Here is a 22,269-nt window from a genome sequence, read left to right as displayed (position 1 = left end):
CCTACCTTACCTTATTCAATGTTACTATGACTTCTGCAATATTACTGTCACTGCCATTTAATAGAAGACATCTGGGGCATTCTGATATGAAGTAACCTGAATGTCCTCGTGGAGCTGTTGTAAGTGGCTTGTTATTGGCCCACCTGAAAGAGTGCTGTTGAGTCGACTTTAAACCCATCGGATCCAGGCTGATTCACTAAGAGAACAGCTTCAGGGTCATCCACTGCTAGTCTGGCATTAAACAGGACATTTCCAAAACTGGTGGCTTGTGTCTCTGGCTGAGCTTTGTCCTTTAAGCAACAAGAGAATGAGGAGTGCTGTAGCTAATGACAACTTTTGCAAGTACAGAGTGTTTCTTTCGTTTAGTTTTGTGCCAGTATTAAGTATAAAATGTCACCATTTGGTTTCATTTGAAAAGATGCTATTGTTTTTAAACATCAGGCAAAAACACTTGACTTTGAGTGTCTACCTAGTTCATTGTTTGGGTCAAAGCACTTACCACAATTTTAAATCTATACAGGAGCGAAGGAGAATCAGCTAAGCAGCCATATTCTGCATTCGTGGGACTATATTTGGGAACATAGCCATCAGCTCCAGTGCACAGGAACACCTTCTCAATGCTGCAGTAAAAGGAATCACCTAGATTCTGGACAGGATCTACCATGACTCGACCATAAATTATATCACCTGAAACAGAGACGTGGCAATGTTATTTCTGTTACATGGCAAAATGTGTCTATGTGACACTGCAAATAATTTGTGACAGGAATGCCACCAGAGGGTATTTCCCTCTTTTCCTAATCTGGCATCGAATATTGGAAGACCTTCAGGATCTCACACGCTCCCAGGCTAACACCACTTTGAGAACTGACTACATGTGACTGAAGATTTATTGACCCTCCCGTGCTCGGCCAGTAGCAGGAAGAACCTCCAGGCTTGGCCTATGGTTTAATATTCATAATATTCCACTGTGGCTAAAGCCTGCTTTAGATAAACAAATTACTTGCCAAGACGCAGACTAATAAAGTCTATAAAAAAGGAGTATCGATAAAAAGCTGGGTTAGCTTTATTTGATTTTGAAAGAGAGTTTAGGGAAATTCCCTGGTATTCAATCATCTTTTTCACAGCTAGTACTAAACTCCTGCCATGCGTGTTAGGCATTTTGCTAGGTGTTAGAAAGACATCACTGAACAAGACAGCCATAACCCTTGCCCATGAGGCATTTATAATCTCAAGTAGCTGTAGGATTTGAATCTATGCACCTTGAGAAAAGACTGAAGAAAACAAACCTAGATTTGTTCCAAAAGTCACTTAGGTAAGGGACATGGAAATAAATTATTTATTTCCCCAGAAGAAAAACCATCCAATAACATACATACAATTTCAGTGGCCCTACCCCATCCCCGTCAGAGTGGCAAAGACCCAGTGATATTCTCATAACCATAGCTGGGGTTACAATTTCCCCTCTCAAACATGACCCCAAGAGAGCAAAGCCCAACAGATGCAATGGCAAACAGAGCAGGCGTCCCCCTTGTGAAATGATACCTTCTGCAAAGGCGACATCACTCTCTTGCCCAAATCCCATGGATCCATCAGACAACCAGAGACTCTTCTTGGAGAGTAGGTACATTTGGGTGTTCAAGCTAAACTCAGCTGCTACCGGGTCGCTGACCTGAAACCAAGCGTAAAAGCCCTTTTACGTGTTGTTGATTGTTCTGGTGGTGCATAAATACATTATTCACACACACACACACACACACACACGCACGCACACAGCTGTGTACATGGACCTGCGGAGTCCTAAAGCCTGCACTGCGATTTTCACACCCAACCAAACTAATGAAGGTAATTATAACACTGGCTCTGTCTTTCTTGAGAAGGCAGACCTGGTGAAGTGAAATTTTTTGGCTGGGACTAAATAGCACTGCTTGGGTTCTTTTCCATTGGTGTAACAGGGTATATCAAGGTCAGTGGAAGCCAGCTCTTAATAGAAGTTTTTGGACAAAAAGTGCCATCACCTGTCTTTTAATATATAATGGCAGTTAGGCCCTTTGAGGTGGCATGAACTATAGGATATTTACTTTCCTTGAAGATCAAGAATAAGATAAAGAAGTGCAGAAGAACTCTTGGGAAAATTCTCAGACCTCAAGGCAGCAAACTCCAGGAGGAGACAAGATCACATAAGAAAAACAAAAACAAAAAACGAACAAAAAAACCCCTTCTATACTTTTTAAAAAATTTTAATGTTTATTTATTTTTGAAAGAGAGAGAGAGAAAGAGAGAGAGAGAGGGAGAGGGAAAGCTTGTGCGAGCGGGGGAGGGGCAGAGAGAGGGGGAGACAGAGAATTAGAAGCAGACCCCAATCTGTCAGTCCAGAGCCTGAAGTGGGTCTTGAACTCACAAACGGTGAAATCATGACCTGAGCTGAAGTCGGACGCTCAACCGACTGAGCCACCCAGGTGTCCCAACCGTTGCATATCCTGAACCAATGCCAGATAAAGGGCAGTTCTTTCCTCTTTCCTTCCTTTCTTGCTTCCTTCTTGTCTGACTTCCTTTTTTCTCGGCATGTGAGAATTAAAGTCATTGGGTGAATTTATTTATTTTTACTGAGAAGACCGTGACCTTAATAAAATGGGATTCTGTAAGTCAGGGAAAGTAAGTCCAAGAGGCACACCTGTTGGAACCGTATGTCAAGGTCAAAGGTGACAGGCTCTCTGGGGTTGCAGGTGACTGGCAGGCGGTACTCTTGATTCGATGGAATAGTGCATGGCAGCAGCTTTACGGTGTAGGTCCCCGAATAGTCACGCACCTTTGAGGAGAAGAGAGGACGTTTATGTTCTTCATGTAAAAATCTGAGGTGGAGGCCAACCGTAAGAGATTCTTAAATACAGAGAACAAACAGGGTTGATGGGGGGGGGGTGCGGGGGAGAGGGGAAAATGGGTGACGGGCATTGAGGAAGGCACTCGTTGGGATGAGCACCGGGTATTGTATGGAAGCGACGGACCATGGGAATCTACCCCCCAAACCAAGAGCACGCTGTACACACTGTATGTTAGCCAACTTGACAATAAACTACATTAAAAAGAAAAAAAAAAGAATCTGAGGTGTAATCAAAGGCAGCAGAAAAGCAAACTTAAGTAAGAGCCTGAGTCACTTACGGCAAAGTCAGAGACAAAGCTCCATTGCTGTACTGGCTGGTTATAGGTGGGTTCACTCCTTATGAGGCGCAGGGAAAAGGTCAGGCCTGGATGGTCAGCCGACATGATCATGGAGCTTGTGAAGGATGCTAGAAAAGTGCCATTATAATAATGGTATAGTAGTTAAAAGAGTACATAACACATTAGAGTTTTCAAAGTAACTTATCGTACATTGCTCGCTTTTAACACCAAGCTTTCAAAGTCACAGTGTTGGTATAACTGTCCTCATTTTGTCCCCGAGAAACCGGACTGAGACTGATTATGGTGACTCTCCCAAGATCACACAGCTGGGATGTGTGCCCTCTGATTCCTAATTCAGTGCCTTTTTCCACTTTATAATTCTATCAAGAGATACTTGTGCAGATAATGGTGCTCCAACAGTTCAGGGCTACTTTCCAGGGAGAGGCAGCAGGGCAATAAAAGCTGATGTGAATGCATTTATTGTGCACCGGGGCTATGAGCTGAGTTTTCGTCTATTAGCATCCACACAGCCGGGAAAACCCAATTTATAAGTGGAATCTAATTTTACTTAGATTGTCTGTAATTGTGTCTAAACAAAGATTCAGTTTATTAGAAAGGTAGACATGTGGAAGGGACCTGTAAAGACCAAGAAATTTTATTTTCCAGAACTGTCAATTATAATAAAGCAAAATGAGTCTTTTTGGGTCTGTTTTTCTTGCGGCTCAGTCTCATAAAACTACAATGAACCCTCTTTCTCTTCTGAATTTCAGCCCTATTCTCTCCTTTGTTTAGAGCTCAAACCCAGAAAAAGGAAGGAAGGAGAAGACAGTAAGTGAACTATTTTCCCCTTCCAATCTGACAACAGTTGTCAAAGGGACAATACGCAAAACCAATTTAGTGATATGGAGAATCAAATAAAAAAAGATGTCTAATGAAATGCCCTTTATAAAAAAAAAAAAAAAGCCTGGACATAAGACTTCAGTGACTGCCTCCTCGTTGATATTCAAACCACAATCTGCTGTCACAGTTAGTAAAATGACATAGCCAATCCTTATTAAAGATAATTAGTTACCATGTCTGAAATGTAAGTATCACACCGAAGTGCCACTTCTGCCTCTGTTACAAAGGTTTCTTACAGTGTCTAGAAAATAATTGTGAACGGAGAAGGGCTCGCCGAACAAACGACCTAAAATTCCACTTCTCATACAACAGAATTGAAGCAGAGAAGGGGATTGTTGTTGCTAGGCTCTTTATCCAAGGCAGACTCCACCAAAAATGAACTCAGAATTTTCTTTTAAATTTACTTTCACCCTTTTGCGTTTTCTCCAAAAATCTACGTACATAATGATGACTATGTAGCTGATGAGAGGGAGCTGAGCAATTCTCAGGCACCCTGCAGGTAAGTCACAGTGATAATTCATTTGAAAGGAGGGTTTCAGACCTCCAGGGGAAGCATGCTGAAACTCGGCACTTGTGGGTGTGGGAAATCTGTATCCTGCTGTTTAGGGTATGCCTGTTAGTGGATTACAGGGCTTACCCGGGTGGGAGAGTACAAACAAGCCGTGGAACTGAGCCTCCGTCTTGAAGTTCACGACCAAGCGCCCCTCTTCGCCGATGCGCATGCTGGTGGGATAGAGAGAACCTACATGGGGAGAGTGCGCAAGAATGGAAATATGGGTGACCTGGGACTTCTGATGGGCAGGATTTCTTCCAAATTTGAAGTCAGAACGGTCTCATCTTTAAACATTCTAGCCAAGGGGTGCTATCGGAAGAATTCTGAGTGATAAGAGACGCAAAAGTATTTTGGTTTGTTTTGTTTTGTTTTCTGACAAGAAAAGATGTCTAGAAGGGAGGCAAAATAGAATCAGGGAACGTGAGAGAGGTCACTATGAAATATACAGATTGATTATAATAGACCAAGATTCCCCCCCCCCCCCCAAAAGCATTAGTCTACATAAATGAAGCTGTAAATTGAGGGACACAGTAAAATTGTGAAATGTTGAAGATTTGGACACAGAAGTGGGTTTGTGTTCTCCAGAATGATTCTGAATTTCACGGGCTTAAAAACTCTGGAGCTTTTCCAAGACTGTTAGCAGTGTGACCAAAGTTGGTTCCAGATAGAAGAAGGAAACTCCTGGGTGGCTCAGTCGGTTGAGGTCGTTTGTTCCAGATACTGAGACTTTGGCTTAGGTCATGATCTCATGGTCCTTGAGTTCGAGGCCCGCATCAGGCTTTGTGCCGACAGCTCAGAAACCTAGAGCCTACTTCAGATTCTGTGTCTCCTCTCTCTGCCCCTCCCTGGCTCACACTGTCTCTTTCTCTCTCTCAAAAATAAAATAAAAACATTAAAAAATTTTTTTCTAGGGGCGCCTGGGTGGCGCAGTCGGTTAAACGTCCGACTTCAGCCAGGTCACGATCTCGCGGTCCGGGAGTTCGAGCCCCGCATCGGGCTCTGGGCTGATGGCTCAGAGCCTGGAGCCTGTTTCCGATTCTGTGTCTCCCTCTCTCTCTGCCCCTCCCCCGTTCATGCTCTGTCTCTCTCTGTCCCAAAAATAAATAAACGTTGAAAAAAAAAATTAAAAAAAAATTTTTTTTTCTAAAAGGAAAGAAGGAAACATGAGATCCTCATGTAATACTTGAGAACCCTTGCATGGATCCACATTAAAATGTACTTAAATATACATTTTCTAAGGCAAAACACAGAATTAAAACATGAAAATGTAAAATAATCTGGAATGACCACTCAGGGTGCACATATTACCTATCACATAGCTTTAAGGCGATTTTACTGTGCTTAAGATAGCAAATTTTGATGCACTATCAATAGTATTTTCCTCCTGGCTCATAGTAAGTAATGCAGGCATGATGCTCAGATAGGCATGGAACCAGAATAGCAGCATGGGCCTGAAAAGAAACAGTACTCATCCTACTAATAGATAATTAGCTTTATGCTTGTGGACTTTGAATTATACTTCTGACGTGGAGACTGAAACAAAGATTTGCAGATGCTTATGGGCTCAGGAGGTAGTTGTACTTACTACGCTGTTCCAAAACACTCAGCTAAAATATCATAGAATAATAGAATTTTAAAATAAAAAGAATACTGGAAGTCTAGCTTATCTTTCAGAATAAACTGAGTGCCACAAAGGTTAAGGAGTATGTTCAAGATCACACAGCTAGTTAGTTGTGGAGCCAGAACGAGGATCCAAGACATCTCTCCTTCTTCCCTTCCTCCTTTCCTTCCTCCCTTCCTCCCTCCCTCCCTTCCTCCCTCCATCCCTCCCTCCTTCTTTCTTTCTTTCTTTACTTCTTTCTTTCTTTCTTTCTCTTTCTTTCTTTCTTTCTTTCTTTCTTTCTTTCTTTCTTTCTTTCTTTCTTTCTTTCTTTCTTTCTTTCTTCTCCATGCCCCACATGGAGCCCAACAAGGGGTTGAATTTACAACCCTGAGATCAAGACCTGAGTTGAGATCAAGAGTCAGACTCGTAAACAACTGAGCCACCCAGGCACTCCCTGAGCCAAGAGATGCCATTTCTTATGTTCAACTGGAACTTCCTCTATGCATTTTCTAGAATCTAGGAAACATGTTGACTGTAAAATGAACTGTAAGGATTAAGTATCCATGAAATATATATGTTATATTTAGCAGGCACATATTATACAAAATTTGGAGGATTGATATGATTTAGTTTTTCCATGACAAAATGAAATAATCTCAAAACGTTTAATATAAAAATAAAGTATATTGAAGGTCACTTCCATTAGTTTAAGCTATAGTAAAAATTCCTCTTAAGTAATTCAAATGGGTAAGAAAACAAGTTTTCCAAATTATTAACCCACCTTGGAGTTCCGCTTCTGGTGGGCTGCCGATTCCATCATTCCACAAGATGGCAGTGTCATACACAAAAGTCAGACGGAGCTCTGACTTCAAGTCAAAATGTTGCCAGCCTCCTACCCCAACAGGAGAATGGAACACGTAGGAAACATACAGAGGCACTCGAAGGGTCACATACGACTGTACTAGATTTAGGACCTGAAACAATAAAATTGTACCTATCAACATGGTTCAGGGTTAATTAGAGGAGTCTAATTTTGTACAAGCTGTTGTCTCCACTCAGCTAAAGATTTTTAGTAGCCACTGAGGAAAGGAAGTGACAACATTTACACTACTGTCCCCTCACTTAATTATGGAGCAATTAAATAGTTGTTACTACAGTACCTTCCTTTGCAACAAAGGATATGTGGCAGAAATCTTGAAGGTGAATTCCATTGTTTTGAGCATATTATGCATACACAGTCTTTTCTGTTTTGTAACAGCTTTATTAAGATACAGTACACACACCATGTAAATCACCTATTAAAGTGGACAAACCCACAGTATTTAATATATTCAGGGAGAGGTGGAATTTTCAACACAGTCAATTTTAGGACATTTTCATCACCTCCAAAGGGAATCCCAAACCCATTAGAAGTCATTCTTTTATTCCCTCCTCCTCCAAATCTCTGGCAGCCACTAGCCCTATTTTCTGTCTCTATGTATTTGTCAATCCTGGACTTTTCATATAAATGGAATCATAACAATATGCGGTCTTTTGTGACAGGTTTCTTTCACTTATGTTTCCAAGGTGCATCCATGTTGCTGCACATGTCAATACTTTTATTTCTGAATAGCCTACCATTTTACGCATAAGCCACACATATTTAGCTGTTCATCAGTTGACGGTCATCTAGGTTACTTCCTGTTTTGAGTTATTATGAATAATACTGCTGTAAGATACTATTAAATTACTAAAGGAAGATAAAATAAAGCAGGAAAGACCTAGAAGCAAATATGTTTAGTAATGACATGTAACACTTAATATGTCTCAAAAATAATTGGTTGAAATGAAGTGAACTGCTTGGAATTTTGCACTTTCCTTCTTCAGGTATTTTGCAGGTGGGCTAGGACTAATATAGGATAAACTAATATTTATTTATTGAGCCCCTAGGTTCACAATAAAAGCCATTTAATACTTTTAATCTCCCTCATAATTATATTTATATGTATGTGTGGATGCTTGGATGGATGGATGGATGAGTCATTGGATGGATGGATCGATAGATGATGCATAGAAAAAGAGAGAGAGGAAAGTTAAGGCTCAAAGAAATACATTTCTCACAGAATTCTTTAAGCCTCCTCAGTGGCCCCTGCCATTACTGGAGCACAGCCTTTGACCTGTGCTTTTCTACTCTATCACACCTCATCACATTCCAAACAAAGCTGAGGGCGGTCCCTAGATCACCTAACCAACGTTATCATACTTCAGTCTCAAAACAGCTTTGCAGACTAGCTGGGCAAATATCCTCTTCTACACAAGAGGAAACAGACTTAAGTCAGATCATACTCTTGAGAAGTTCCAGCTGGGCTTTCTGATACCGCTCTAATTCTCCTTCCACAATGAATGGCAACAGGGATCATAGACATGTGTTGGTGAATAATATGAATCATGAGAGCAGTAATTTATCACTTTATCATAGACTAAAAAATAAACTCCTTAAATCACAAAAACGATGATGTGAATTGCCAGCAAAAATATGTAAAAAGGAAACCATCATCCAAGCAAATGATTTGATTCCTAGCTGTGTAGTGGCTAGCATTCCCCATCATCTGCTAGCCCGGCCTGCAGAAGGGGGGCCTTGCAACCAAAGTCCTTTGAGATTATTTTTGTGAAGTGTCGGTATCATTGCAGTTAATGAGAACTGGATCTTGTAGTGCAATTTTAATACTCAGTGTGAAGGAGAGTGATTAAGTCAATGTATATTCCCCTGGAAATTAAGATTAATATTTCATCCTGTGATTTTAATAAACTTTTAAAAATTAGGCTTTAGGCATGAGTTTCCAATTAAACTTTCTAGGTGCTAATCATTTTTGCCAATGTTATGTATCAAATGTTACTATCTTGGAGAGAACTACTAGCATTCACTTCCTACGAATAAGTTACTTGGCACAAAGCTCTCCAATTTTATTTTCTTTCATTGGTTCTTGTGGTAACTTAAGAGTTTGGCCATTTCTGGACATGGAATCAGCATCTGACTGCCTTTTCTTGCTCATCACGGCCAGGTCTTCTGTGTCTGCTTAGAACCGCTGTCTGGAGTAAGTGGAGCCAATGGAACAATGTCAATCACCCACGTCACCTCCTGTTCATTCCAGAAAAACTGAGGAATGCAATGGGGTCAATTTAACTTCTGGACGTCATCTTAATGAGTACTTAATTTTCTTTCTGCCTGTATGACAGGGCTTTTTAAGGTGTTTATTTATATTAGAAGAAATACATGTGGTACATGCTCTTCAAGCAACTGTGACATGACATAGGAGTTTATGGGTCCTTCCGGATGTTTTGAGTTTTTTCAACAAAATGAAATGATACTTTAACTTCCATATTTGAAGGGAAAACATAAAATGCAAATTCTCTGGAAAAGGTAACACTGATATCAATTTCCACTACCACTACTAAGTGGCTAATAATGGGCAGCAAGTATATATTTGGGGAGGTATTGTCAGGTGAAGGGACAAAGGAATTTCTGCTGGGCCGTGTCAGATGGGTAGGAGAGGGAAATAACAGGAAAGAAGATGAATACTCTAAAAGAAAAATTATACTCCGAATGTTGTTTAAGGTGGGAACTAGAGTTGAGGTAAATCACAGTAGATTTAATTGTTCACTTATCTGGGGGGTGCCTGGGTGACTCAGTCGGTTAAACACCTGACTCTTGATTTCAGCTCAAGTCATGATCTCATGGTTTGTGGTGGGTTCGAGACCCATATTGGGCTCTGCACTGATGAAACAGAGCATACTTGGGATTCTGTCTCTTTTTCTCTCTGCCTCTTCCCTGCGCACGCACACTCTCTCTCTCAAACAAAAAATTAAATAAACTTAAATAAAAAAAAATCTTCACTTATTGGGGCATACAGCTTAAGCCATCCAACTTACATATTGCCTTATTGATGTAGGCAGTATATATACACACTGCTTCTTATAGAAGTTGGCAGTATAGGGGCGCCTGGGTGGCTCAGTCGGTTGGGCGACCGACTTCGGCTCAGGTCATGATCTCGCGGTCCGTGAGTTCGAGCCCCGTGTCGGGCTCTGTGCTGACAGCTCAGAGCCTGGAGCCTGCTTCCGATCCTGTGTCTCCCTCTCTCTCTGCCCCTCCCCCCTTCATGCTCTGTCTCTCTCTGTCTCAAAAATAAATAAACGTAAAAAAAAAAAAAAAGAAGTTGGCAGTATATATTGTGTTAATAAAACCTATCTAGATTTACTTTGTTCTTTTGCACCTTTTACTCAAGCAAGACTATATTCTACATGTGTTGAAATTAGGCCATGAGGAAGTCAATTGACTTGCCCAAGATTATTCACAATCAGCACGAACATTCAAGTATCCAGACCAGCACTATTCAATAGAAATATGTGAGCCACACATGTAATTTAAAAATTTCTAGTAGCCATACTTCAAAAAGTAAAGGGAGGGGCACCTGGGTGGCCCAGTGGGTTAAGCATCCGACTTTGGCCCAGGTCATGATCTTGCGGTTCGTGAACTCAAGCCCCACATAGGGCACTGAACTGACAGCTCAGAGCCTGGAGCCTGCTTCGGATTCCGTGTCTCCCACTCTCTCTGCCCCTCCCCTGCTCACACTCTGTCTCTCTCTCTCTCAAAAATAAACATTAAGAAGAAAAGTAAAGAGAAACATGCTAAACTAACTTTAAGAATAGTTTACTTAGTCCAGTATATCAAATATATTACATTTTAATATGTAGTCAATAAAAATTTATTTATTTATTTATTTATTTACTTATTTATTTAAGATAGAGAGTATGTGTGTGTACATGGCAGGGGGGCAGTGGGGTGAGGCAGAGGGAGAGAGAGAATTCCAAGCAGGCTCACACTGTCAGTACAGAGCCCAACACGGGGCTCGATCTCAATGACCATGAGATCATGACCTGAATCAAAACCAAGAGTCGGATGCTTAACCATGTGAGCCACCCAGGCACCTCATGGTTTCTTTGTTTTTTTTTTAAGTGAGAGTAATGTTAGTTCTGTGGAAAGCTGGGAAACTAAAAGCATCTAAAAAGAAAAATCTTGTTCATTAGTCTGTTATCATCGTGCACAGCCAAATTTTCTAGTTCTCTCCAATATACACACACATTTTTAATAGTAGCAATGTAATATCATTTATACTACCTTGTATATTGCTTTTTAACTTAAGGTTGTTAGCATTTTCTCATGACAAGGAAAATTCTTCAGATATATGACTTTTGATGGCTATATAATATTTTTACCTTGTGGGTAATCATAACTATTGTATTATTGGTCATTTAGTTAATTTCTAATTCTATCATTGTAAATATCCCATAAAGTTATCCTAAATACTAAGGAATCTGTGGACCAGTATTGACCCTACCTCATTCCAGGGTCTCCCTTATGCATCTCTGATCTCATAAGACTTCAGAAAGTCTTCTATGTGGACACAAACCTAGGCCTCTTTCTTCCAAGTGTTCCTGGATGTGTAGACTGCTAATACTACTAATCCCTTGGCTAAAGATTCTAACTTGTTAAAACAATGATCTCCCCTGGGTAGCTAAGTACATGCTTTATTGAGACTTTAAGCTATTGAGATCGATGAGCCTTCTTTACACATTCACAAACACCACCATCTTGATGATGTAGACATATTTCTGGTAACAAAAGGAGCAATAGAAAGAAATTTCAATCCGTGGGAAATCCATACTAGTGGTAGTCAGATAACATTCTAACAATTCTACATCAATTTTTAATCTTTGAAATAAGCACAAACCACATATTCCACATAAAGGTGGGTAGATACAAGATTGTAAAATATTTTTAAATGATCATTGTTTTCAACCTGTGTGGTTTAATTAAAAGACCTTGGGTAGGGGAGCCCGGGTGGCTCAGTCAGTCAAGTGTCAGACTCTTGGTTTTGGCTCAGGTCATGATCTCATGGTTTTGTGAGTTTGATCCCCGCCATTGGGTTCTGTGCTGATGGTGTGGAGCCTGCTTGGGATTCTCTCTCTTTCTCTCTCTCTCTGCCCCTCCTCCACTCACACTGTCTCTATCTCTCTCAAAAATAAATGAATAAACTTTAAAAATGAAAAAAAGACCTTGGGTAAATAGTTTAATCAGTGCTTCCCAATATGGTAACCACTAGCCATGTGTGGCTACTGACCATTCAAAATGAGTCTAGTCAGAATTGAGATGTGTTGTGCATGCAAAATACACACCAGACTTCAAAGACAGTAGCAAAAAAAAAGTAAAATATCTCATTAAATATAATTTTAGAGGGGTGCCTAGGTGGCTTAGGCAGTTACGCATCCAACTTTTGATTTTGGCTCAGGTCATGATCTCACAGTTGTGAGCTAAGTTTTGGATTTGTATAACTTTATCAGCAGGGAGCATAGACATAACTGGCATGCATTCTCATGACCACGGTTGGGCAGCATTTTGGTCCCAAGAACAGAGAAGTACATTTGCCTTTCTTGCAATTATATCTGGGACCACATCCATTCCTGTCAGTCACCCAATCAAATGGCATTTAATTCACTAAATTAAATGTCCAGATAAGAATCATGATGTGGTTAACAGCACAGGTTTACAAGTGAATTGAATTTGGGCCATTATTTGAAATCTCTTTGCTTCAGCCTTCTTATCTCTAATAAGGGGAAAAATTCATATTTGTTTCATAATGTGAGGACAGAATTTGTGGAAATATGTATTTAGAAGAATGGTGGGCACAGAGTAGACATTAAATAATTGTTCGCTATTGCTATTATTATCATTATTGTTATCGTTAGTACAATCATTAGGTATTTTCTCTTTTTCTCCAGAACTCAAAAGTAATGGGGAAAATTAGGGAAATATCTCAAAGAGCTACTGTATTTCTTCTACTTTATGTTTTCCTCTTCCTCACCTATATTTAAGTAATGTGTGTGTTGGGGGGAGGTGGGGAGAAGTAAAAGTTTAAGCCTAAGGAAGAAAGTAGGGGAAATGGAGATGAACATCTCTGAGCTCCACTCTAAGAGAGTGATCAACATGTCTTATTAGATTGTATTAATGTTTAGTTTATACTGAGGCTTTTAAAATTTTATAACAAGATCCTGAAATTTCAATGATTTATACTGAATCTGGTCATCTCTATTTATGTTGATTGTGATGGTGATACTCTTAGACTTATTTTCAACAATTCTAAAGCAAAAAAACAAAAACAAAAACAAAGCTTCTAAGAAGAAACTCCTATACGCATCTGGGCATCTTAGGAAGGTAATGCAAACCAGTTAAGAATTGGATGAGATAATTCTTCTATTCCTAGTGTTAGGTACCAGAAGCCTTGCAGGCAGGTAAATCTTAACATCAGCCTCCGGTTGCTAGCTTTCACCTAACGGAGCAGAACCGCTGACAGCTGAACTACAGAGGCAGGGCAGTGACTTTTCTGCCTGGCAGTGGTGATAGGAAGGAAAAAGCACTGAAGTTAAAAAATTAAATAGAGGAACTGTGATTTAAACACACACACACACACACACACAGCAAAGTATAGTCAATTTAGCTGAGCATTTTATGGTAAGATTTGGCTAGAGACATGAACACATTAGAGAGACAGAATTTGCATTCAAAATGGCCTTGGGGCGAAGCGTATGACATCAGGTCATGATCTCACAGTTCTGCGTTGGGTTTTGTGCTGACAGCCAGAGTCTGGAGCCTACTTTGGATTCTGTGTCTCCCTCTCTCTGCCCCTCCCCTGCTTGTGCTCTCTCTCTAAAATAAATAAATATTAAAAAAAAATAATGCCCTTGAGACACTGAAGAAGTGGGCAGATGTAATAGGATAGGACTTCAGCGGGCAAGTGCAAGGTTTTCACTAGAGAAGGCTGTCTGGGTTGCAGATATAAAGGATCAAAAAATGCTGCCACTTTGCAGAAAAGATGGAAAACATTCTTGAGGGTGAAAATAAACTATAGCCTAAGTGAGACCCATAGAAAAGCTCCATGGTACTGAGTGAATGATAACAAAGAACTGGAACTAAACTGTAATCCTATTATATATCTAATTTTGTCTATGCTGATAGATCCTGTGACTTATGCAAGATCCTGAGAGAAGAGCAATGAGAAAGAAAACTGGAATGATTGAATAACGGATTGGAAACAAGTTCTGTGAGTCCCAGCTGAAGGAACCAGGGATATTTGACCTATAAAGGAAAAGGCTGACGTAGATTTGTTAATATGAGCCTTGATTTTTATTCTGGGGGAAGACTTTTTTCTTTCATGTTTCTTTCTGGTGGCAAAGATACACTGGGGAAGAGGGACCTGAAGAGGTAACACTTCCGAGGGCTTAAGTAACTCACCCAGGGACAACAAAGCTAGAAAACCTCAGAGCCAAATTTAGGTCTACATGTGCTAGTTTCTAATATCCATGCTCTTTCCAGCATTCCGTACTGTCTTCCTGTTGGTGTTTTCATGAATTTTTACTAATCCTTGCAAGTTTCTGAATATTTTGCTGCTTTCAGAGGAGATGGAGATAACGTCTCATTACCTGGGAGTCCAGTAGTCCCCAGATGTAATCAATGGCTGCCCATTCCACATCAACACTAGCTGAATGTGTCAGGTTTCACAGCTTCGCCTCAGGTTAAACTGATACTCTGTTGCCATTCACATTTCTAATGCTACTACATGTTTTATACTTTAACACCACAGGGATATAGATCGGTCAAAATCCGGCCTCACCCTGACGAAGTCTTGAAAGACATGAGACATACGGGGTACCATTCAACACTTTAATGTGTAAGCCTGCTTATGTAAACTCTTTGTTTAGTCCAGGTAGGACAGAGCATGGCTTTTAGTTCAAACACTCATTACACTTCTAAACTACACTCAACGTATTTTAGATTCTCTATCATAACTGCCAACGGAGATCTTGCCTCTTTATCATTTTGACAACAACTTTGTTCATGATGATGAGGGTAGGGATTTTGTGTGTGTGTGTGTGTGTGTGTGTGTGTGTGTTGTGTATTTTATGTGTAAATGTCTGCGTAGTATGAAGAGGAGTCAATAAACACAGAGGAGGAATAACAATAAGACTGTAGTACAAATGCTTTTGACTATGTTAGTGATGGAGAAATAAAGCAGACTGGGAGGCAAAGGGGATTTGAAAACTAAGCAGGAGAAAACAGGATAAAGGACAGAAAGATAGAAGGTGCAGTAAGAAAATAAGGAAGAAGAAAAACTGAACTCACCAGAGGATTGAAAATCCTCATCTTAGATGATTTATGATACATTACAGACATCTGTATGTATACACAATAAATGATAATGTATGCTTTGAAAAGCAATTAGTACTTGGAATTTTATAATATCAGAAGAGATTTGGACTTTATGGCATTAATTATACAGTGACCTTTTGATACAAAGACAATGATAATGATTCCAGAAGCAGACATGGATTTTCACACCAGTCATGACAGTGTCTCTTGTGCCTAATGAACTACCACCAAGATGGAAGCCTGGAGGTGGGCTTTAGTCCAAATCTGTATACTTGGACAGAACCAACTGGCTTTTCCAGTGACCGAAGCTCAGATGTTCAAAATCCATACCTGTCCATCCGTCCCGATGGTGCCTCCACAGTCAGTCAGAAGTTCTGACATGTCATAGTAGCTAACAAACTCCCATAAGCAGGCCTCCAGGTTCAGGTTTCGATAGAAGCGTAAGGTACTGGAACCTCTGATAGATGAGCTGTACTGGTAAGGATGCGTCTCTCCAATTATTTCTGGATTTTTTGTAGCATCAGTCAAGAAACCATGGTGGGTCTTCACCTCAGTATAGTCCAGAAGATTGGAGCACTGGTGGTTTCCAACTCTTGAGCCGTCAGGACTGAGGGTGAGCTCGAAGTTGGAAAGCTCTTTAGTGGAGATCACAGGGAGCATACCTGCGAGGAAATGTAATCATGATGCCATTGTCACCAGCAAAGGGCTTAGAACACTTGTCATTTCTTCATCCTCCAGAAGACAAGTGTTATAAAATACTGTATGGCAGTGATTACTCTCAATGTGGTGTCCCAGATGTCCCCTGGAATTTTTCAGGAGCTCTGTGATACTAAAAGTATTCTCATAATGATTCTAAGGCATTATTTGACTTTCCCACCATTATTCTCTCACTAGTGTACCGTGGACTTCTTCAGAGGGTACAGGTCATCACACATTGCCACAGATTGAATGCAGAAGTAGATAAAAGAATTCAGCTGTCTTTCATTAAGCCAGACATTAAATATATTTTAAAAGTATAAGAAAACCAATAAATTTTTTGATTTATAAATGATAGTTTTTTTGTTTTTATTTCTTTTAATCTTTATTTTTGAGAGAGAGAGAGAGACAGAGACAGAGCACGAGTAGGGGAGGAACAGAGAGAGAGAGGGAGACACAGGATCTGAAGCAGGCTCCAGGCTCCGAGTTGTCAGCACAGAGCCTGACGCGTGGCGCAAACTCATGCACTGCGAGATCATGACCTGAGCTGAAGTCGGACACTCAACCGACCGAGCCACGCAAGTGCCCCAATTATAGTTATTTTTGTTAAAAGTATGTTTTTGATGCTAATATGTAATGGATTTGTTATTTTTCACTGAATGAAAATAACTCCTTAATTTTAATTTTAAATCTAGGCCATATTTACAGACATAACTCATAAAAACAGGAAGTCTTTGAGATCCTAAATAGTTTTTAAGGATGTTCTGAGACCAAGAAGTTTAAAACTACCCCTATAAAATACAGGCCGAGGACTGGCAAACTTCTTCCATAAAGGGCCAAATAGTAAATATTTTAAAATTTGTGGGCCATCAGGTCTGTGTCACAACGGCTCGATGCTGCCATGGTAGATGGGAGGCTGCCACAGGAGACATGTAAAAAGTATTAACAGAAGACTTTATCATGAACAATGGATTATAATTTCATGTAATTTTCACGCTCCATGAAATATTGTTCTTTTGTTTTTTTCCAAACATTTAAACATGTAAAACCATTCTTAGGTTGCAAGGTTGTTTGAAAAGAGGCAGCAAGCTGGGTTTAGCACAGAGGCCACAGTTTGTTGAAGCCCGGTGTAAACAACGCAGCAAAGGACCATGAGAGAGGTGTTCTCCTGGAACCTTACCCACCTCTCGTTTTCAGATTCTTCTAGAGCGACCCTTGGCCTCACAAAAGAACTGGTCAGCTTCTACCATGCTCCTGGAAGAGCTGTGGCTATTGACCAATGCACACAATGCACAGTCAGTTCTGGGAGCAGCACGAGGGACCAGCCTTTCTATTAGGACTGTTATAGCTTGTTTTTCCCTGCTGGGTCCCTCCTTCCCTTCGTACCTTTGAGTCACATCTCCAACATGAGCCTAAAGATGGGCTGGACGTACGTGGGTCCCTCACTATGCTGTAAAGTAAAGAGGTGCACATTCTTGCCCACCTATCTCCCACCAACAAAAATTTGGGTTTGTAATAAGCAGGAAAAACACACTTACGTCTTTTTTTTTTCTGAGAAAGAAAATTTCTACCTTATCGTTCCCAATACTGACCAGTTGTTTCCTCTCACCTAGCTACTTAAACTATAACTAACACACCAAGTGGTGAAATTAGTATTAACAATTTATTTCAGGTATAAAGTCATTGAGGGGAATAGAACTTGCAAATGTTTTCTGGGGGCGCCTGGGTGGCTCAGTCGGGTAAGCGTCCAACTTCAGCTCAGGTCATGATCTCATGGTTTGTGGGTTCGAGCCCCGCGTCGGGCTCTATGCTGACAGCTCAGAGCCTGGAGCCTGCTTCGGACTCTGTGTCTCCCTTTCTCTCTGCCCCTCCCCCACTCACGTTCTGTCTCTGTCTCTCAAAAATAAATAAACGTTAAAAAAAAAAAAGAAAGAAAACATTTTCTGTACTTGGGAAAATGTTCCCGGTGTGGATAAAGTTAATGACTCATAAATTCTGGCCACACTTTCTTATCTGGAGAAAATGAACACCGTTTATAAATTGGATTTATAAAATTCCAGCTATGAAATAGCAAATACACACTGAAGGCTCAATGAGATGTCGAGATACTTTACCGGAATTCCAAGTTTAAGATTAAGAGTTTTTAAGGATGGACATATTTGTGCCATTTCATAAAAACTAGCACATTAACCAAAGTTTCGCTCCATCGTGTTTGGACAATGTATTAAATTTATTTCATTTTAAAGAATGCGTAAGTTGTCACACTTAAAAAAAACAGGATCGAGAGAAAGCAGAAACACTTGAAAGAAGCAGAAGGACTCGACGGTCAAGTTGCACAACGAACACGTATTGTCTGTTTGGTGATTTCGACCACTCAGTGACATGAACCAGGTACGGAGGAGCCCAAACCACTCCCGTGGCTTTGCTCACCCAAGCCACCTACCGTCTACGTGTGGCATCGTGACAGTGAGCTTGATAAGGTTTGTGTACTCTGGGTCCTCGGGGCCCGTGTAGCGCAGTTTAGCGGAGAATGGTTCTGCTCCCACCGTCCCTGGTACTCGGGGCTGACAAAGACCTCAGGGAAAAACGAACATGTTTATGCTAAAAGAAGAAAACAGACAACACCTAGAGAATGTTTTTAAACTAGGCACCCTTACTTTTTAAGTAATAAAATTAAAAATTCTCTGTGGACCAAAGCATTGCTAAGAAGAGCTATAAAAAAGCTGAAAACCCTGGTGTGAGAAGCAATCACAGCAGACAGTTTACTGGCTACTTCTTTACATGTTGGGTGTTTTATAAAGTTTGAGAAAAAATCGTTATTGTTCAATGTTTAATTATTCTGTTTACTGTTCAATTGTTTAATACACTGGGCATTCATTCTAGGTTATAATCATATTTACAAAGTCATTTTAATATAACATGTGAAAGCCGACAGGAAAAAATAACTATAGTTTAATTACATGAATTGGGTGTTTACCATAGAATAATATACTTACTTACTGACTAGTCATAAAGTATCAGTATTGATAATCAAAGCAACTAAAAATGCACTCATCTTTAAAACAAAAAAACCTAAAGTCTCCTTAAAATTAGGGAACAAAATGTATACAGTAGAGTTTTCTCTATATATGTAACTTCTTATGGTATGTGTATTATGAATTATAATTTATAATATACATACTGATACAAAATATACTGATACTGACATATGCAGACACGTACTGAAACACATGACGATATAAGATTATTTTCTGTCTAACATCTATCTAGCTCTCAGTGATCCTCAAGAATGCTGACATGAAAATCTTCCTCCAAAGTTTACTTTAAAAGAATTGTAATGTTTTCATTTTCGTAATATGGAACAGACAAAGATGCGGGGTTGTAATTTCAAGACAATTAGGCAATATATAATCTCTTTTCTATTTGTACAAAACAAAGGAAACAGACAAATATTTATTAAAATAGCAATAAAATCAAGGCAGTTGCCACATCTGGACTATTTTATAAAGAGGGGGACTCATTTTAAGGCAGTGTTTAATTTTTTTTTTTTCCTTTCTGGTACTAACATAACAGTTTGGTTTTTAGAGGAATTTAAAAACCATATATTTTAGGGGTGCCCGGGTGGCTCAGTCGGTTAAGCGTCTGACTTCGGCTCAAGTCATGATCTCGTGGTGAGTTTGAGCCCTGTATCGGGCTCTGTGCTGACAGCTTAGAGCCTGGAGACTGCTTTAGATTCTGTGTCTCCTTCTGTCTCTGCCCCTCACTTGCTCATGCTCTGTTTCTCTCTCTGTCTCAAAAATAAATAAAAACATTAAAAAAAATTTAAAATCCATATATTTTAATTCTAACAGAAGAGCATGTTTACTATATATGATATCAATAAATATCGATCCTGAGTATTAACTGTGGGAGGTGGTACCTATAACATTTCTTTATGCAACAAATACACTTCTGAACCATTATATGCAAAGAAAGTTTTAGGAATAAAATCTTATAAACAAACTGTTACTTTCAATTTTTTTAATGTTTATTTATTTTTGAGAGTAACAGAGTGCGAGTTGGAGAGGGGCAGAGAGAGAGGGAGACACAGAATCCGAAGCAGGCTCCAGGCTCCGAGCTGTCAGCACAGAGCCCAACGCAGGGCTCGAACTCATGGATCACGAGATTATGAGCCAAAGTCAGTCGTCAACTGACTGAGCCACCCAGGCGCCCCACCAGACTGTTATTTTAAAAATCTAACTTAAAAAAAAAATAAAAATCTAACTTAAAAGTTCTTCTCCAGAGTGCAAGATTAGTTAATAAGGTAGAGTTCCTGTCTTTTCAGTGTTGTCTCCAGCTACATCCTGTTCTTCACCTCCAATGTCTGGGCTTCGGCCCTGGACCCCACCCCCACCCCCCCACCCCCGTAATCACAGAGTGTGGACACCTGTACATCCCTCTCCACCTGCACCATCCCTCCTCGGGCCCGGTCCCCAGCAAACTCCTACTTGTGCAGCAACCAGGTCACCGTATAGGAGCCACCGTGTCCAGATTCTCCCTAGTCTCCCTCTCACACGCTTCCCCATGTCTCTGTAGTTTCCGGATTATCCCAGGATTTTTCAGCCTTCTATCAGTAATTGCTCATGCTTTTCTTTCTCTGCTGTTTCCAAGATTCAGCGTAAGCAGTTTTTCTTTGAGGAAACCTTTCCTGACCCACCCAGGGTAGAACGAATCACTTTTACTGTGCCTCGTCCAGACTAAAGTTAATCTTTGTCCCCGGCTTGAGTGAATTCCTCGAGAATAAGCATCCTGATCTCTTGTTCTCATCACCAGCAGAAAGTATGCGTATGCCAGCCTAAAGTCTGGCATATAACAGGTAATCAAAACACGTGGAACAAATAAATACTTATTTTCTAATGGATATTTTTATAAAAACGATGTCATTTTTTAAGTACTTGAAGAATATTTAGGCACCCGGTGGCTCAGTTGGTTAAGCGTCCTACTCTCAATTTCGGCTCAGGTCACGCTCGATCTCGCGGTTCGTGAGTTCCAGCCCTGCGTCGGGCTTGGCACTGAGAACACGGAGGCTGCTTGGGATTTTCTTTCTCCCTCTCTTTCTGCCCCTCGTCCGCTCTCACTCTCTCTCTCAAAACAGATACATAAACTTAAAAAAAATTAAGCACTTAAAGAATATTAAGGAATGCATGGGGGCATTTGGGAGAACTAATAGCCAGGAATCAGACATTTGTGTATTTCAGTGGTCGTCATGTGACAATGGCAGTGCAGTACCTTCTTCTCTGCTGATGGTTACGACAGGGCTCATCAGCTCCAGGCCCTCATTGCCATCGGCATTCACAGCACGAGCCGCACACTGCACCCGAGAGCCAGGCTGAAAGTATACGGAGTCTAAGGTGATCATCTTGGATGACGTAAAGAAGGTGTCAAAGTCCACTTCTCTCATGGGGCTGGTCACGCCATCAGGGCCAGCGGGAGCGCTAGTTAGCCATCGGTACCGGGTCAAGGTGTCGTTGATGTTCTCACTTGCACAAATGGAGCCTGTTTTGTCAAAGTCTGAGTATTTAGGGTTGCAAGCCTGTGGGAGACAAGTGACTGTTAGGGCCACGGCACAGAACAGTGTGGAAGTTCTGCCTCTCAAGCTCTCTATCCTAGTGTTTTCCCTGCTGCTTTTTGCCATTTCTACCTGCTATTCATGCAGCCGGCACATTTCTATTCTAGCCCTAACAGCACGTGTGGACTCTGAACTTCCATTTCAAATAGCTTACTGGGTGCTTCTACTCTAACTTAATGCCCGTAAACTTGCTATGCTTTGCATCACCTCATAAATCTCCAAGATCCCGAATCATTCTTCTTCTCCTTCCCTCCCTCCCTCCTCTCTCTCATCTTGTCCCCCACTTCCGGTGGGTCAGTGAACTTGGTTGATTCTTCTTTTGCAATGTTTAAGCCGGTACCTTCCTTCCCATTCCCAGCACCACCTCGCAGCAGGCTGGGGGTCTTTCCGGGCAAGTGACACACTGCTGTGTGGGGACACTCCAACACAGCCCTCTTCTCCTGCCGTTCCTCTGCGCGAGAGCCCCCTGCTACCCAACCGATGAAGTCCACGGTCCTTCGTATAACATG

General features: G+C 40.7%; 1 protein-coding gene across 1 annotated transcript in view; it reads right to left on the bottom strand.

The window, feature by feature from the left end:
* Positions 1-22,269, bottom strand: part of FREM2 (FRAS1 related extracellular matrix 2) — a 167,530-nt gene that overhangs the window by 3,711 nt on the left and 141,550 nt on the right. Inside the window, exons 14-23 of the mRNA XM_043577721.1 lie at positions 21,421-21,724; positions 18,596-18,727; positions 15,787-16,118; positions 6,997-7,189; positions 4,697-4,801; positions 3,160-3,287; positions 2,675-2,809; positions 1,546-1,672; positions 500-687; positions 144-290 (exon numbers count right to left, since the gene is read on the bottom strand). Of these exons, the coding sequence (XP_043433656.1) occupies positions 144-290; positions 500-687; positions 1,546-1,672; positions 2,675-2,809; positions 3,160-3,287; positions 4,697-4,801; positions 6,997-7,189; positions 15,787-16,118; positions 18,596-18,727; positions 21,421-21,724 (1,791 nt within the window). The remainder of the gene's footprint in view (positions 1-143; positions 291-499; positions 688-1,545; positions 1,673-2,674; positions 2,810-3,159; positions 3,288-4,696; positions 4,802-6,996; positions 7,190-15,786; positions 16,119-18,595; positions 18,728-21,420; positions 21,725-22,269) is intronic.

Source organism: Prionailurus bengalensis, chromosome A1, assembly GCF_016509475.1.
Source record: "Prionailurus bengalensis isolate Pbe53 chromosome A1, Fcat_Pben_1.1_paternal_pri, whole genome shotgun sequence".
NCBI classification, from domain to species: domain Eukaryota; kingdom Metazoa; phylum Chordata; class Mammalia; order Carnivora; family Felidae; genus Prionailurus; species Prionailurus bengalensis.
Note: the sequence above shows the minus strand (reverse complement) of the source record. Positions and strands in the feature narration are given on the sequence as shown.